At 40.9% G+C, this 19,018-nt stretch overlaps 2 protein-coding genes across 2 annotated transcripts in view; one reads left to right on the top strand and one right to left on the bottom strand.

The window, feature by feature from the left end:
- Window positions 1-19,018, bottom strand: part of KLHL3 (kelch like family member 3) — a 261,783-nt gene that overhangs the window by 136,141 nt on the left and 106,624 nt on the right. The window lies entirely within an intron of this gene.
- SPOCK1 (SPARC (osteonectin), cwcv and kazal like domains proteoglycan 1) overlaps window positions 1-19,018 on the top strand; it is a 174,991-nt gene that overhangs the window by 153,077 nt on the left and 2,896 nt on the right. The window contains exons 7-9 of the mRNA XM_065735074.1: window positions 6,661-6,777; window positions 13,485-13,706; window positions 14,288-14,350. Coding sequence (XP_065591146.1) covers window positions 6,661-6,777; window positions 13,485-13,706; window positions 14,288-14,350 — 402 coding nt within the window. The remainder of the gene's footprint in view (window positions 1-6,660; window positions 6,778-13,484; window positions 13,707-14,287; window positions 14,351-19,018) is intronic.

Below are 19,018 nucleotides of genomic sequence, written 5' to 3'. Positions count from 1 at the left end.
AAACCTCATTTTCCACCTCCCTTTCCATTTCTTCCACAGTTTTCCACATTTCAGCCAGTCCTGGCTCCTGCTGGTGACCAGTGTGCTACTGCCACATCTCCACTTCCCCCTTAGAAACTAATATTAAAGTTTCTCACTAGCTCTTCTAGAACTTGAAACAGAAACTACATTGAGTTCTTCTAATGGTTGATAGAGAGGGCAAGTAATTCACTGGAGAAGCACTTTAAATAAATCTTTTTATATAAACAGCATAAAAACATAGGTTTCAATGAAATATATTATTTCTGGTCTTTAACAGAAAGAATCATATTCAACTACTTAGGTATTCACTGCAGAAATGCTTGAACGTAAGGGTTGAAAAAATAAGGGAAACACATGGTGAAAATGTTTACTTTTTGTGAACCAATAATAAAATCAGGGCGCTCATTAATTTTAATTTGAAGACATTTAAAGAGTGTTAGGAGAACAGAACAGAACTAAGGTAAGCAGTTTTATTGTAGGATCCCCTGAAAAATTCATGCATTTTAAAGGCATGGCATCAATAATGAATATCCCTGTATGCTATGGCACTTTACAAAAATGATCTACTGTCATTATTTTTTCCAATTTAGATTCTTCTGTGATTGCACAAGTCACTATAAAAACTGCATTTAATTTCATACATAACCACATTTTCAACCCATTTTTGAGAAACGCTGCATGTGCTTAAGCTCTAACGTAGGCATTCTATGATACCATCTTCTGGTTTTACTTTTTTCTCTATATACAACCTTTTAATTTTTGTTCTGGCTGTTGCCTTCCTGTTCTGATTGAACATAAATAGATCTGCCCATTTCTTCACAAATACTGTCAAATTTCTAATTTTACTACCTACTTTTGCTCTTTCAAGCTCAAGGCCATTTTCATTATGGAAACCAGCAGTTACCCTTATCATCAGCAGCTCGAGTTATTTCACACTATTGTAATTCAGAACAATTTACTGAAGATCAGAATCTAAAATTTCTGTTCAGCTCTAGAAAGTGCGAGCAAAACAACTTCCTGGATCTATAAACCTTCAGGTTGTCTTTAAGTCTTTTGGCTGTGCCTTTGGAAAGTTTATAACACTTCCATCTAATAATCAAATGTGACCATTTGAGTATTCAGTTACCTCATTTTAAACCCAGCCAGGTTTGTTTCTACTCATAATTCCTTATTTAGTCATTCAAATACCTGAAAGTACAGTACCTGCTAAGCTGATAGTAGTAAAGTCAGGACCTGGTGGCAGCCTCCCATGGGCTCTAAGATGTGGGTGACCAACGCTGCTTTAAAGTCAGATCAACTTTCTGTTTTTCTAAGAATGGAGACAGCCATTGCATGCACGCAAGTGGATGCACACATGGCATTGCATTATGTCAGTGTCTTCCATGTGAAGGATATTTGTTCGGAACAATCTCTGTAATATGGGCTGGAAGGAAGGATGGCATGAGGGGAGATGATGACTTTATCACTCAAAGCACAGCATGAACTTCTAGAAAAGTGATTCCAAGTAGACAGGTTTATTTTTCCATTGGATATCATTCTGTCTATTCCTAAATTCAGGTGACATACCAGAATTAGAATGAGAACATTAGGGTGAGCTATGAGATGGATAACCCATGAGTCTTAAGAACCATGCAGGTGATGATGTTTTAGATAGTAGCTGACATGGCCAAAACCTCAGGAAGGAGGCAGAACCTGCACACCTTCCTGACCAGCTCTGAGCCACCCCAGCATCACTATAGTTTGGACATATTTAAAATGAACCTCCAAGCTTCCTAAGCACCTAACAAAGATGAACTTCCTGGAGGTTTTCACAATTAATGCAAGCACAAAAGGAACTAGCATTAAGTACTACGAAAACAGATGTACACTTTGCCTGCAGCTTTAGAGAGTGAGCTTTGTAGCTCTCAATCTTTGTTTATACAGTTCTCTCTGAGCCTTGTGTTTTAAATGTACCATTTTAAGGGAGCTTCGGTTCAAAGCCTGTTTCGTCTTCAGCATAACTCAGCTGCTCCTGTAATCATCTGAGAGTTGGAACTGCAGGATCTTGGCATCTGCTGCTTTATTTATAAGATGAGGCAAAGCAAGTGACAGAAGGATCAGAGGTGGTTATCAGCATAGGTGTCATCCCTGTGGAAGAATAGCCACTGAATGCCAAAAAGGCAATACAACAAATACACCCACGTAGAACTTTGTCATGAAGCACTGATGATCATAAGAGAAATTTTAAATAAAAGACCTTCATTTTTTGAACCATCAAGGCATGTTCAGAATGCACTGCCATTTCTTACAGTAAATAATCTATTCCCTTCTAGTTTATAAATCTTGTTGTCATAGTACTTCATTTTTTTATTATTATAAGAAGTTGCCTGAGGGCTCAGCAAAAGGAGCAAAATTAGAACATTTCAATGAAGAATGGTAAAATATTTGTGAAGGTCATTATTGCCACAGTTGCATCACCAGAACATCTCAGATACAACACCTGGAGTCATCTACAAGTCACGTACACGAGTGTGTGTCATACACATGTGTGTACTGCATTAGGAGCATAGGGTTAGCACGGTGCTGGATTTATCTCAATGTTTGCTTTCAAATCAGCTCCTGCAGCAGCAGTTGTTACACTATCTATGTATTTTGCATGACTGGGAGCAGAGCCACTCTCTGATGCATGAAAGCTGACACAATCTTTTCTTACTTCAGTTTTAAAGCTTGTTCCAGTAATCCAAACAAATTTAGAAGCCATTACAGATGGATTAAATAAGTTGTTGACTTCCATAGTAGAGAGAAAACGTAGAGATGTCAGATAAAGAATAATTAAAATTGCTGTATTTTCCATCTTGTTATACAAAGTATAATATAAAAATTAGTGCAAAAGAAGACAATTATCTTCTGTCAGTTTCTGCACTGTCACAAACCTATATCGAATCTTTTAGAATAGTGTTATTACAGTGGTTTAAACTGTATGCATTTTGTCATATTACTTTGCACCTGACTGTCATTTCAGACAGTCTTCAAAAATGCAAAAGGAAGACTTTCTTTTCTTCTGAATTATTGAAACTATGTCTGTCCTATTTCTAACCAGAGGAATATAATATCAGTGTTGAACAATGTCATGCTGGTTTGTGCTGTATTTCACAATACATGTTTTAATCAAAGCTAAATGGACTTGTCCTCCAGGCTTGCAGCACAAATGACTGAACTGCTTGTTATAACTAATGTGTCTTACAAACACAACTCCTATTTTTCTACATCTGAGCCAAGCAGCAATCAAGGCTAGTTTCTATAGATGCATCTACTCCCTCTTGCTGCCCAGAGTACGCCATGTCTGAGATTTCAGACTTTGAGTTACAATGGGCTCTCTTGCAGCATTTTCCATTCCTTATTCACATGCTCCATGTCAGGAAACTTGCATCTTTTAAAGACAGAGGCTCAGCTCTAAGCTGAATTCTGCCACCAGGCCAGTTTTCTTTTGCATAGAAAGAGCACTAACCTCAGTAGCTAAATATGCCTTTTATGAAGCTTTTATTTTCTTTCTGTTGAAAATTTCTCTGCATTCACAGTTTTCTTTCTTCTACAATACAGAACATAGCCCAGCTCCCAGGGAATAGTCACAAGCTGCACACTGGTATCCAGGGAATAGGAAATTTGCTTCTCAGTCTTTACCTATGAGACTATTAAGTACTGTAAAACAATAATATGAACCCAAATGGCCAGTCTGTCCTCATTTAATTGGGAAAAATATTGTACTGCCTGTATGAATTATGACAATGATACCAATGGTAATGATAAGGTGATAGATTCATGCTGGAGAGATGACTGATAACAGAGAAATGGAATGGTATAAAACAGATTATACACAGTCTGTGAGTCTGGTTGCATAGCTTGCTTATTGTGAAGCACAGAGTAATCACTGTAACTTCTTTTGTGAACCACATCATAGACTTCTTGCTTGTCATGCAGTACCAGAATGTTAGGGCAGCAGTGTAGATACTAAAGCAGTAATGTACTTCCTCACCACCAAGTGTTGCTTAGAATTACCTGCAGTATGAATTATAAGGCTTGTTTTGTAAATGTCTGGAAAGTTTACAGTATTGTATTGCTAGGCTGGAGTGAAAATGGAGAAAAGATTCCGTACTGATTTAATCTTATGCTTCTACAGGGAAGTTCAGCCTTAACATTGATTTGTGGCACTGAGCACCTCAGTCCCTCTCTAAAAGAATGAAATTAAATATTATATTGTTAATTTTCACAACGACTGTGTACAGATTAGTATCTGCAGAGCTGAAAAAATCCACAATGGAAGTGTACCTATAAAAATCCAAGCATTTACAGCATGCTAATGGCTTTCCATCAGGTCACATTAATGTTTTCTGCTTGATGAAAATAGGTATTCAGCAACAGTGTTTTCAGTTTGTTAGGAATAAATAACTTCTGGAACAATCGCTTCACCCTTGGGAATAAATCTGCACTTTCAGTGCTTGCTGCTAAATCACTCTGTGATTTAGAAAGATTCATAGTGGCTGCAGATTCAGATCTGAGGAATTCGGTTCGATTCAGCAGCACGCGCATCCTCCTCCTGCATCCACGTTGTCTTCACTCAGAGAACTGACAGATCCAGCTGCTCCTCATAGTCCAAGACTTGAGCTACGCAGCAGATGTCGTCAAAGCACATCAGCAGTAAGGGATGAGAGTTAGCATTGTGTGAGGATGTGATAGCAGCAGGCTGGTAAAGCAGAACTGTCAGTGACATCACTAACAAGGAAAAAGTCTGGTGTTTTTTCCCATTTGAAAGGTGTAGAGAATGAACTGAAGCCAAATTTTCTTATCTCAAATAAAATACACACTGCAGTGGAAATGCATATTTGCATATGCTTGCACTGTGTCTTTCTCACAGCAGTAGATTTTCAAATGGATGCTGACGGTTGACTGGACATACTTCAGTTGCTGGAGCAGAGCTATGAAGAGCTTCTTCCCTTGGAGTTTCTCTTCATCCCAGATTTATTAATCAGTGCCTTGAGTCATGCCAATATCCATATTGTCTGCAACCTACATATTCTCTCCTTAAAGATCTTCAAATAGCAAGGGACTCATTATCACATCTATTCCTCCTACAACCCTATTCTTCTCATCTGAGAAGTGTTACTTGAAACTTCTATTAATAGTAAAGTACTACACTTTTATACTGTATTTTTCATGAAGAGGGTTCTTAAAAATGCTTTATAACTTAAACTGATGCAAATTTATATAGGAGGATCTTAGAATAAATCACTCAGTGCTGATTCATAGATATTCGGTCAGAGTCTGCGCCTGACGATGTCAAACCAATACCCTCTGACTGAAGTGTCTTAAATTTTGTGTCCCAAAACAAACTGGGAATGATTAGAGACTTCTGAAAATACTCAATGAGTAGAATAGTATGCAGATCTGTGAGGTAGAAAGGCAGGACCTTTTCAACCATTCATGGCAGCATTAAATTAATAAAAGAAATGGGAAATAATACTTCTACTTTCATGTGCAGGGGAAAGAGGACACGAAATACCTGTAAAGAAACTTAACTGAACATTGCATTAAATTTTTGCAGCCTTTACAGAAATTTATTGTCTGCTGCATGTTGACAGGCGTGTTGGTACCTGTTCTTTCTGACCCCAAAAATACTGAGAACAGACTCACCACAGCCATGAGACTTCCGCATGTTCATTGCCATCACTGGAGCAGTGAGTTTCATGTGAGATGACAAGTGTGGGACTCAGCTGATCCCCAGGAAAGTGGAAGGAGGAATATTATAAGGTGCAGTGAATTGGAGAAGACATACTGTGGCTTGCCCTGTGAAGGATATCTGCCTCTATGGCAAAAAATCTTGCTTTGTACTGCACAGCAGGAATAACAGAATTGCCTGAGCATGTAAATTTTGAACATTAAATGAGATACAAAACCAAGAATATTTTTTCTGACAGAAACTGTTAACTAATGCAGCTTTCTTCCTTAAAAATATTTGCTTTAGGTGGACATTGATCTCTTGGCAAAAAAATCTGGAAATAAAAAATAGATATTTCTCAGTAAAAAAAAAGGAAAAGAGTTGTTTTACTCAGCTAAGAAAATGGAATGGACAAACTTCAGAGGAAGCAAAGTCCTATTTGCATTAGAGCTAAAGCACCGTGACAGCTTTCTTTTATATGTATATAAAGGAATAAACATATTTCCTATAGCTGTGATAATAGCACCATACTAAGTCAAATGTGGTTATAAATTATTCCGAGCATCTTGTTCAAGCGGTATGTCTAGGCAAGTACGTCCCTCCTCCCCATCTGTCTGACTGATATTTTCCTCTAAAATCCTAAAAGGTGAAAACATTTAAGTTAAACAGTCACATCTCTTAATGGAAAACCTGCAGATAGCTCATGTCACTGCCTCCATCGCAGATCATGTCGGCTACTGAGGACAAACTCGAGTAAAACTTCTAATTCATTATGATTTCCATTTTCTTTTTAACACTCATCCTTCCCCCTAACCTTCTCTTTTACTTCAGCGCTCTTAGTTAGAAGGAGTTTACACCCATAAATAAATAATATTTTTCCACCAGAATATCTGGAGACGGTTTTTCCACAGTTTCTCTTGACTCATTCTGATTCATTCTTTTTCCAGCTTGCACGGACAAGGAACTGAGGAGTCTTGCTTCGCGACTGAAAGACTGGTTCGGTGCTCTTCATGAGGATGCAAACCGTGTCATCAAGCCAACAAGCTCAGAGACAGCACAAGGCAGTAAGAAAACACCTTTCCAGTTAACACTGATGTTTCAGGCAGCTTCTCAGCCCTGGAGAGCTGATCACAGCTGCTAGTGCCACAGTGTCATGTCAGGCAGGTGCCAGCAAGTGAGCAGTTTCACAAGGGAGCTGATCTTGCAAATAAATAGCTGCACTGTTGTCTGAAGGAGCTGCTGTCATTCTGTGCTCTCTCTCTGGCCCTAAGTACTCTAGAAATTGGCAGTCAGAGACAGAGAGAGCTGTACAAGTTAGCCAGGCAAGTAACTGGGTCCAAAGACTACCGAGGTCGCATCTATACTGGTAAATAAAGCTGCTCAGGGACTTCCTCAAGCCCTGAGGTTAGCTGGCATTATATAGTTTGTGTCTGTACAGAAAACTCCATGACCCTCCAAATCAGTGTGGCTGTCCCCAGACACTTCTTGGGGATGGACAAGGATCTCTGCTTGTCCCCAGGTCTGTGCCTGGGGTTATGTGCCAAAAAATACAGCACACAAGCAAACAGAAGATAATGCTAAAACTCAGAAAGACCCACTTTAGATTTTATTTTTACAATTTCCTGCTTACGCCTTGTATAAGAAAAAGAACAATAGCAATATCCAGATAGTAGCCACGGAGACAGAATAGCTAAATGATGTGGAATGTTGGAATCTGTTGTGTCCTAGGTATTTAATAACACCATCTTTGCTTCCTTTGATTGTATGTATTTATTTATTTTAAGAAAGGAAGAAAACGAACAGTTTAGAGGACATTTACTCTCCTCTGGGTTGAGCCAACATGACTGATTTTGATGTCATTTACCCACTAGGGAAAGAAAAGATTCAGATAACAGCAGCAAAAGAGGTCATCTTCATCAGAGAGCAGATGTGAATTTATTTTCTGTAAGGACTCATTAATCCTTTTAAATAGTGTGTCTCAAATCACAGAGGCCTTGGGTTACAAAGTAGGATGCTCAGGTTTTATCTGTCTGTGTGACTCACCTTCAGCTAACTGCCCTCATTCTTTTGGGGTGAACTGCTTAAAGCTGGGGTCCACACACACATCATTTCAAGGATTTGGTCAGCTGCTCCCTTTTACTTCTCTTCTGACCCTTGTGCTTGGTTGTGTGGGGCTGGAGAGGCTACAAGTGCAGTAGAGCTGACCTAGCACATCAGGATAAATATTTGCTGGAGGTCCATGTCTTGCACTTTCACTGTTGCACTGATTTTGAGTTTCTGCATATAACAGAAATGCTAATTCCCTGTACTGGCCTGAACCACAGCATGTGGTTGGAAGGCAGGACCAGCCCAGAGGAGCTCAGGTGCATGCAGTGCACCTGAGTGTCCAGAAGGGGTGAAGCCAGGATCCACCCCTTCCCAGACCTCACTTAAGGGTTAGCAGTGGAGATAAGGGGTTCTTGCTGGAGATCCCTGTGTATCTGAGGCTTTCTGAAGGTAAGAAGGCTTTTTTCTTTTGTTTTTGTGTCTATGGCTGCTGCGTTGGGGCTTGTCCTTGCTTGCTGCAGCTTAGGATTGTGCCACTCTGCTATTGTTGCTGTACTCTCCATCACGTTATAGCATTACAGTGTAGCAAGGAATTGCTCTTTGTAAAGAGGCAGAATACACCCCAGGCTGTACTGCTTCAAACTGTGAGCAAGTTTCACTGATGCCACATAACTGAATCTTAAATGTAGGTGAGAAACGTAAACTCTTTCATCGGTCCTTACTTAGAACGGTATTTTAAGTCAGTGTCATTAAAAACATGTGTCCTAAATGTTTCTTAAGCATTCTTATCATGTATGGAAGCACAAAAAGACAACTGGATATGCAGCCAATTACAGCTTCAAGATGTGAATCCCCTTCAGACCCCAACAACAGAAAGCACCAGAGATAGATAACTTCTTCTAGAGCGCTTCATGCCCAGAAGCACATGAAATCTTTTTTCATCAGACTTTCAAAAGGCTGTTTCACATGCAGATGACCTGTGAGCTGCTCAGGAGGAGCTTACCAAAGGCCAAAGATCAGCTTCATTCCTGAAGGTGGTGGTGGTGGTGGTGGTGTGGTTTTGTTTTGTTTTGTTTCTTGCTGAAGCAGTTTTGGTAAGAAAAACTTTCCTGGGTAATGCTCTGGTTCACAGAGGAGCTGTTATCTCTTTTTAGTTGAGTTTTATTCCTGACAGCATTTTTATGAAAGGCTGCATTGATGATCTTAAACTTGGTCTCAATAATGTTCATTTTTAGACTGTTGACTTAGTTTGGCACATTTTCTTATTTTCTGTGTGTAACTGGAGAGGAAAAAAAAAAACTTTCTGAGTTAAGATGCCCAAATCATTTCACAAAACTTAGGCTTGTTTTTCTTGTTAAGAGATTGCAGTAGTTTTCTTGAATGGATCTACATGCCTACTTGCTCTGGTTCTCCCTGGAAGCCCTGAAAATGGACACAGTATGGACAGAAAGATCTGACTTCATTTGACTTCAGCATCAGACATTTGTAAGAAGGAAAGGCATCTTAAATAGGGCTCTACAATCAAAATGGCATTCATATATCCAAGACTGAAAAACACATCTGTGTCAGTGCTGGCAAGCAAGACACACAGAGCTCTGGAAATATGCTCTGACGTACACACTGCCTTTTTTTTTTTTCTTTACTGCTGTTCATGTCCTCCCTTCCTCACCAGGCTGATCACTTCATTAAGCAAAACTGTTTGCTTGTGCTTGTAGAGTGTTAAAGGCATATACATACACCCTCGAAGCAATCCATTTTGGGAATGCCCCTATGGCAGTAAGAGGAACAGATGGTGGGATGCGATGACTAAGATGCCTCGGACACTTCAGCTGTCTATAGGAGGTGTTCCAGCAGAGATTTCTCTAGGCTACATTAAATTTTCAAGATGTTACTGTGAGTGTAAATAAGCTCTTTGAGTGTATTAATTTCACCCCTAGGTGAAGAGAAAAATTGCTTTTTTTGTTGTTCTTGTTGTTTTTTACTCAGCTGAAAAGAAAGGGATAAGGGTGAGTCATTGTACCTCAAATCTCCAGCCTCCATTCTGTGTGCTATCTGTGAGATACCAACAAAGCACCGCAGTCAGGAACTCTGTCTCCCACAGCCTTTGTGCAATTGAAATCTCTTCAATAAATAATATCAGTAACTCAGGGACATGCTTTGAAACAAGAAATAATAAAACTAATTAGGTACTAAGATCAGATTTAAATTGCTCCTGAGCCTGCTGATAATTCATAACGTTCCCAAGTTGTATCTAGGTAGTTTCTTTAGTTGGAGTGGGAGTTGTTTTTCTTGTACTAAAGATCTATGCAATATAAAGGATCGTTTCTGGGGAACATTTCTTCTTCTCCTTCCTTTATTTTAAGTGATAGGGAAAATTAGGTTAATTAATCCCCTGTTATGTTTAACTCTAGTATAGTTTAATAAATCTGGCTCATGTAAGTCAACCCTTGAAGAGGGAAAATAATTTTTTGTGCTATGAGGTGTTTATTTTTAATTATGATTTTCCCTTAAAGTTTTTTTAACTTAATTCCATTTTAATGCAGGGAAGGTGGAGTGTTCTTGATATTAATGGGACATTGAGACTTTCACATATAGGTCACCAGCTTCAGTTCCTTCCAGAACTGTAGTGACTGAAGGTTGTTAGGATGCTGACCAGCTGTCAGTCAGAATGGGTAGTGTGACAGTTTCAATCCAGGTCCCAGTGACCAGGTGTCCAGATGAGGGCAACCACCACAACTTGCACTAACTGGCATCTGTGCTGGCAGTTTTGGACAGCAGGAGGGATATGAAGCATGCTCCATTCTCTTGCTTCTCACAATAGGAAGTGTAGGGCTGAGCTGATGCACAAAGATCCCAGTGAGGCTGCTGGTAGGCCAGCTCTGCTGTATTAGAATTCCAGCCTCCTAACTGAGCACTCAACTGACTACAGCATTACAGTATTTGATTTATTTCACCCAACGTATTGCATCATGTTTGTTGAGAAGTGTATTCTAGGACTCCAAAAAGGAGTCGGTTTATTCAGTATTGCTTGGTTTCACCTGGCCTGATGGGACACAGCACTGTCTTAGGGAAGCTCTGAGAAACACCCTCCATCAGCTGCCTGGGTTGCATGCAAGGCAGAGCCTGCACTGTGCTCTCAGGCCACACTCTGCTTTTACCCCAGTTGCTGGGTGCAGAGAACATCCATATTGCTGGGTTAGGACTGCGTTTCACCCGGCAGTTTATGAGCAGTAGCTTTCACCAGGGGACAATATGAAGTGGAGGTAGATGCTGCTATTCACCTTCAGCCACATGTTGAAGGACAATTAATGAATTGGCCTTTTCACTTATAATAACCATCTAGCTGAGGGCTCTCTATTGCGCCTACTGCTGTAATATTTAAAGATTTCCAACCCACGCTGCCTAATATGCAGCCCTGCTTAATAGCACAGCCTCTTAATAAACCTCATCTGGAACTCTGGTGGCAGTAGTGAAAGCTCCCTTGTTTATAGGAAATTACAATCAGAACCTCTTCATCTAATGTAATTAACTGTCTTCGTAAGTGACCTTTCATGATTGTATCTTGCATCCAAGCCTTGATGGCATGTCACAGAGCAGCTTTGCATTCAGATCACTCACCATCTGGTGATCTGCTCCGACGGCTCAGTGCTGAGGGCACACTGCTGTGGTATCCCTGTGTGCACGTTGTATGCACAGATTGAGACTTCCCAGCAGGGAGCAGAACAAGACTCAGAAATAACTCATGGACACTGAATGGGGCAAGTTGATGCTAGCATCTCCTCCTCCCTCTGTTGATCCTCGCCAGATAGGAGATGGCCCTCGGAGAGCCACAGGGCTAGGCAACATGTGCCACGCTGAGATGCTTGCCCAAAAGACCTTGTAGCTGCTCACCAGAGTGTCACAGTATGGCACAAAGACTGTCACCAGAGAGGGCATCTGTGTGGGGGGAAAAAGCAGCCAGCAGAACCTGGCTATCTCTCACTGGAAGCTGTTGAACTAGAGCTAGCTGCGGTCCCAGCTCCACTGTGCTACTAGATATCACCCCTTGTCTGGCTGACTGCCTTCGAGCTGTCCTGTGGAGTTGGGTGCAGTATGCACCCCCACAAGGCACCAGCCACCCCCCAGCCTTATGGCTCTGAGCTCTGTAAAGTCAGGGTTCTGAAGGCATTTCACTCAACAAGAGATTGTGCAGTGACTTGTCTTCTTCTGATGAATAAAATAATTGAACAGTCCTAATTACTTCAGCAAAGCAAGCAGGCTTCCTCCCTACCCTTAGTTGTACAGCCTTTTTCTTTTTCACTGTGCTCAAACACAATTAGATAACATTAGAGGGGATAACAGCACAAAAATGTTCAGCATGATCTCTCTCTTCCCTGCCTGTGCTGCCTCTAGCCCTGAGGAAATGGTGTTACCCTCTTCCTTTCTCTGAGAAACATGTATTATAATTGACACAAACCTTCCCATTAGTTAACCCTTCTGATTGTTCTCTGTGTCACTGACAACCTTCAGCTGCAGTTGCATACAAAACACACAGCTTCCAGCACAAAGCATTGCTCTCCTTTGGATTCATGCTTAAAAATAGCAGGTAGGCTGCAGAGCCTGGACAAACTGTCAGCATGATTCCAGCAACGTCTTAGGTTTCATGTTAACAAAGCAGCATCTAGAAATGGGACTTGACACTTACAGCACAGAAGGCTAAGCTTGACCTCGTTCAATGAAAGATGCAACAAAAGGAAAAAGCCCATCAGGCTGCTTCACGTGGCCCACAGCAGAATGAATGGTGCCCAGGCATGCTGTGCAGAGTGAGCACGTGGTGCTGGGTCAGGAGGTTCAGGTACCCCCTGTGCACATAAATCCCCAGCCAGTGTATGCATGTCCTTGCTGAAACTGAGGTCCTTATTCTGAGATTTATTAGCACTAGATAACAAATGGACTGTATTGCATCATAAATAATTAGGAAATTAATCCTTGTTTGCACCAAGCATTAAAAATGCAGTGACAGTATGGATTTATAATGCTCTGTCTTGGTTGTGAAAGAAGGCAATGCCACTGGTTTTGTGGAGACTGCAAAATACTGACACATGCATCTCATATACGTCGTGGGTATCCATATGCATGACTTGGCCTTCCGGTGGTACCGCTGCTGTTGCAGTCTTTTAAGGCTTTGAGCTATTAAAATGAATGATGATGATGGTTTCCAAAGTGCTGGAAGAGCAGAATCCTGTTTTGCTGCACAGTCCTGGAGTAGGCAAGGACAAATAGTGCTGGCGCGGTGTACAAGATCTCATGCAGTTCTGTGGAGCTCCCAGCTGAAGCACAGCTGTTCTTCAGAGGAGTTCAAGCAAAGGAGATGCCTTCTCCCTTCTTCCCCCTGGCTCTCCCAGCAGCTCACAATTCGGGTCAAAGCATGTTGTTGTCCACTGCAGGAGGGAGGGTTTTGAAGAGAGAAAACTTGGCTGAGAGATGGAAGGTGAAAGCATGCTGAGAAATAATTTGATCAGGGAACTAGAAGCAGATCTTGGAGACAGAATTTAAATTGCATTTGGACTCAGCCTGGAAAATAGAGTGGAAGCAGTTCAGCCTGAGAATTTTGTTCTGGTTTGACCAAGCCAGGTTAATGTTCAGAGTCCAACCAAAAAAAATTAGGATAGTATCAGCTTAGCAATGATTACTGTGCAGCAGCATGCTGGGATTCAGCTGGGGATGTTTTCCTGTCTTCTTATAGGATTTGACACCAGCATCCTACCAATCTGTAAGGATTCCTTAGGCTGGATGTTCAACAAACTCGACATGAACTACGACCTGCTGCTGGATCCCTCAGAGATCAGTGCCATTTATCTTGATAAGTACGAGCCATGTGTCAAGCCGCTCTTCAACTCGTGCGACTCCTTCAAAGATGGAAAGCTTTCCAACAATGAATGGTGTTATTGCTTCCAGAAGCCAGGTGGTGAGTTGTACAATTTGCAGTGCAAAGAGAAGTTTTTCAGGGCTCCATAAGTTTAAATTTTGAGTGACCTGGTTGTAGGCAGTTGCATTACAGAGCTTGTGTCTCTAGTTCTGGTGTAAAAGGGCACTGAGTAACGTTTAATGTCACACATGTACTGTATTAACATTCCCTGATGATTAAAACAAAGCAGTACTAAGTGCCAGCAAACAGTCTAGAAATAAGCCCTGTTGCTAATAGAAAGCTCAAGAACATACTCTCTTAATAATGCAGAAACTAGTCTATTAGCAAATAAAAAATCAGAGGGCTGGCAGTTTGTCAGTTTGGTGAAACGAAAGGAAAAAAAAACAGTTTAACAATGAAACTGGCCTTCAAGCTCTTTTCTCAAACACAGTGTGTTGCAATTACTTTTTTTTTAATTAGTAGAGCTAATGACATAAATTTGTTTTGCAGTACAGTACCAGCATATGGGCCTCTTTCATTCCCAGGTGTACCATAGTCTACATTTCATGTCAGCAGTGAATCCAGTCATTAGATTCTGTCCTGTACCATCTGGAAACTGATTCTCATACATTATATTTTAGGTCTTCCTTGCCAGAATGAAATGAATAGAATTCAAAAGCTCAGTAGAGGGAAGAGTCTGCTGGGTAAGTTCGATTACTTGCCATTCATTTACTCAACTAATTAAAGCTTCTGTGATTATTGTAACTTTATATGCAGTAATGGTTTTTCAATTAGAGACTAATGTTTTGAATCAGGAATATGTGCCACAGAGTTTAGACCTGACTCTATGAAATTAAACAAATCACGAGGTAGCTACATACAGAACAGATGTCAGCATGGCAACAGGTTCAGAACTAATTCACAGCTGACCAGAAATATTAAATCTCATCTGAGCAGAGCTTAATATTGCCCTCATCAGCTGGTAGGGCAGCACTGAGTATGGAGGCTGCTTGATACTCAAGCCACTCATCTCTGACTGCCAAGGCAACAGTTCAAAGTCAGTGGGTTTGTGGCTTCCTCCAGTCACGGCACAATGCATGTGTATTCTGGGGTTCAGTTTTGTGTAATGTTTAAAAGCATTTCAGTGTATTCTGTGCATATGACACTCAGACCAAGGCTATTGAAAACAGAAACTTGCATCATCTCATCTAATGCATTCCACTGGCACGTTCCATTGTCTTAAGGTGTTGTAGAATAACAGAATATCCTGAGTTGGAAGGGACCGATAAAGACACTGAATCCAACTCCTGGTAGTGCTTGTCCCTCTCTCAGCCAACTACTTAGCAGTAGTAATCACTAACCTAAACCAGTGATGGAGCACCTGGTGGAAGGCAGGGCCAGCCCAGGGGAACTCAGGTGCATACAATGCACTTGAGTGACCTGAAGGGGTGGAGCCAGGATCCACCCCTTCCCAGACTTCATTTAAGGGTTGGCAGTGGAGGTAAGGTATTCTACTGGAGATCCTCGTGTATCTGAGGCCTTTCAAAGGTAAGCAACTTTTTTTTTAATTGTTTCTCTGTCCACAGCTGCTGCTTTTAGGCTTGTTGTCATTTACTGCAGCCAACGATTTTGCCACCCTGCTACTATCACTGTACTTTCCTTCACATTATAGTGTTACAGAGCCTGAATTGATGCATCTCAGAATTTACACTGCTCTGGTAGATATTTAAAACCAGATAAAATAAACCCTTACTGCGATTACTAAAAAATGCAGGTAGTCAAACTGAGTAATGTTAAGATAACTAATTTCATCTCCTGAAACAAATTCTAGGTTGCATAATACTGTATGTGGTAGACGTGAGTGGTACTTTGAATTTCACCTTGGGAGAGAGAGCCTGGCTTGACACAGTCCCACGCTGCCATCCTTAGTGTCGTGTGTATTTTACCAGCATCAACAGCTGTGGCATGGAGCACATACAGCAGTTCTGCTGAAACAAATTTCAGACCAGTACTGCTCCTCAGGAAGCTCTCGGGTTGTGATGTGATGTTTCTAGGTACTCATTGGCAGACCCTGAGTTTCTGAAATTTTCATCTTTGCCAAACCCTGCCGTTCCTAGAAACTCATGCTTTTGGGTTCAAGGTTCAGGTAATATATGGACAATTCCAACTTGTATTGTGTGGTTTAAAGTAAGAATATTCCCAAAGGCCACAGAGTTTTGTTCTATTATCTTTTCTTAGCACGCTTGCGTGAAGACTAAGGTGTCTCAGAGTTACAGCTCCTGCTGTGCATCACTGTGGGGGTGAAGGCAGGATGGATCACTCCGTTGCATGTGTGCTACATTTCGTAAACATCTTTGCTTTTTTTTCTTTCAAATGTGTGTCAGGGTGGAGGAAGCCTCAGTGTTGTCAGCCTCATGGATCTCATGATTTCAAAACAGCCTGAAAGAATAAGCAGCACACAGGTCCTAACAGATACCTCTCACTGTCCCGTGGTTTTTTTTATGCATTGCCATTATTTAATGCAGTAAACATCATCTAGGCTGAAATAAGGGGTTTGTTCTAATGTGGGGGATAAATAATGGTGGTGCTGCAGGTAGGCAGCATGCAGGCAGTTGTACTGCATGGCACTGGAAGCTGATCACAGTAACAAGAGCAAAGGGACAATGTTACAGCAGTAAGAATGGTCCCTCACCACAAATAAATTCAAGTCAATCACATCCAAAAAAATAAAGGGTAAAAGTGGGTAAGCTGAACAAATCTAGTGTCAGGCACAGAATGTTCGACAAGCTAGAAAATAATACAGAGAAGAGCTTTGTGCTTCACCTGCCTTGAGACTGCCTGCTTAATGGCAGCTGTCTGTGAGATTTTAATCTGATCTCATTGCTATTTCTGTGGTGGGAAGAAAAAATGTCTTTTCAATGAGAAATCATGCAAATGGAAAAATGAGACATACACATGACAAAAACCACCACTTGTAGCAACAGCAAAGACTGAAGTGAGATGAGTGTTTTCAGAGAAACTCATCTTTAGTTATTCTCTTTCCTTCTCAGTCTCTGATGTGCAGAGCACAGCATTTACAGTCTGGACAGTGTGCATGAGGAAGATTTCTGTTCGTTTGTATCCATTGATAAAAAATGATGACTTTTGATATTTTGTTCTCTCTGTATTTTTCAACACACATGACACTCGCAGCAAAGTACTTCAAAGCCATTGCCATTAGATATGTTGAATTTGGAGACTTTCAAATAGAGCCTACCATCCCAGGGGACTGAATTAAAAAGTAAACAGCACTATTCATCTTTTCCTACCAGATTTATCTAGAGTACAATTAACTGCAGAGAGTGTACTTTTAGAGCATACAACTGTGCATCCTGATAATGTTTCTCCCACATCACTGAGGTAATAAATTTCTGCTCCCATCACTGTTTTTTTTTTCTTTTTCTATCTCAGCCCTGTGAATTCAGCTGGCATAATAGCTAATACAGGGAGCTAGCACTTAATTCTGTCTAGCTTTTACCGGTGTGCTTCGCTATCTTTAGCATATAATTATTCTCCCCATGTCCTCCAAGGAAGCAGAGTGTTATATAGATAAGGAAAAAATGCAAAAAAAAAAAAAAGACATAAAGAGGATATAGGTGCAGCAGTACTGTTCCAGTTTGCAGGGAATAATTAAACACTGTGTGGAACTGAGAAAGACAGAGGAGGTGTGATTCCCTGGCCCGAGGCAGGCAGTGGGGAGCAACTAAGGTGAAGTGGTGGATAGTAAGACTGCAGCCCTCTCCCCAAAGGGCCACAGAGATGGGAAGCACTGGCTGTGCAAGAAATACAGAGAAGGAAGAGGAAACAGAAGGGAAATAGTAAGTCATTTTTCCTTCCAAATTGCATGGCTGTCCTCAGATTCCCAATGAAATTCAATGCCACTGAATGATTCCAACGAAAATATGTTGGCAGAGCTAATTTGTAATGCACTCAAGGGGTGATTCAGGTAGGATTTACAGGATAAATCATCCTTTTGTACACCACTTGCTCCCAATGATGCTCTGTCCTCACTGCATCATTGACACCGGGGTCCTCCATATGTAATGTCCCAGTGTTACATCCCAATTGGCGCACATTTCCTCTGCAGAAGGAGAAGCACCTTCTACTCTACGTCTACTCTACGCTGTGACCCAAAGCATGAATTCTTTCCACACACAGTTATCTTGGCAGTGAGCCTGGGCTATTATTTATTTATTTATTAATCCATGTCTTTTACAGTCACCCTGGAACATTTTCATACTTCACAAGAAATGTAGTGAAACCATGTGAGAAGGTCTGCTCCCAAAAAGGGAGGGGTTGCATTGCCCAAGGACGAGGGACAGGATGAGAAAGTCTAGAAATAAATACTAAGGCCATTCCTTCCTACCCTGCAAAGCCATGCAGATCCCCCTCTCTTCAATTGCTTCCCTGGAGCCAGAAGTACTGCTGCTGTAACTTGGGATCTCACCAGCAGCAAACCAGCACGTCAGCACTGCTTCCAAGGTTTTGAATAGTCTGATAAACACCTGAAGCCTTTAAAAGAGAGAAGACATGAGTGTAAATATGAACAAACATAATAACACTGAAATAAGAGAGAGATTGAACAGTCAGCATTAACTTGTAAAAACATCCAGAGGTGGATAAATGCACGTCATGGATTGAACCTGTTTTTTGTTGTTGTTGTTTGTTTTTTTCTTTTAAAAAAACAATGAGTAGTTATCACTGTACTTACATTTGCATATGACCAGAGTTGTGATACCTATAAGCAAACTTACGACAAGACTGCGCCTTGAAGTTATTTAAAATGCTTTCACTAAAGTGATCTCCAAAACTGATCTGACATACAGAAATTCCTGCTGATACTCCCAAGATTTCTCATCTGCTTTTCCAGACCTACACTACTGGCAATTAAACACTAGAAAAGATCTGTAGTGCACCAGGCTTGGAAACTCAAGGATTAATTTTATATATATATATATTTATATATATATGAACATGACATTGACTTAGTTCCATTTTTACATCTTTTATATGGGGGATTTCATGGCATTTTGGCAGTGCAATCTCTTTTTTTTTTTTTTTTTGTAAGAAATGTAGAGGAAATAGCCCCTTTGACACATGAACTGTCTGAAGGGATGCTGTACACATGGAACTAGTTGAACAACTTCCTCTGTGACCAGTAAATCATGGGTGTCATTGACAAAGGAGAAAATACTTTCTCAAAAGCCAGTTGAGATGAGAGATTCAGAGCAAGGGTGGGCTTCTGCCTTGTATCAAGTTAAAGCGATTGGCAAAGAATGGAAAATGGCTGTACTGACCTCCTGGGAATAATCTTGAAGGACAAGAGAGCTTTT

This window comes from Cyrtonyx montezumae, unplaced genomic scaffold, assembly GCF_038088225.1.
Source record: "Cyrtonyx montezumae isolate F1298 unplaced genomic scaffold, pur_monq_1.0 scaffold_18, whole genome shotgun sequence".
Classification (NCBI taxonomy): Eukaryota; Metazoa; Chordata; class Aves; order Galliformes; family Odontophoridae; genus Cyrtonyx; species Cyrtonyx montezumae.
This window is presented reverse-complemented; position numbering and strand designations above follow the sequence as displayed.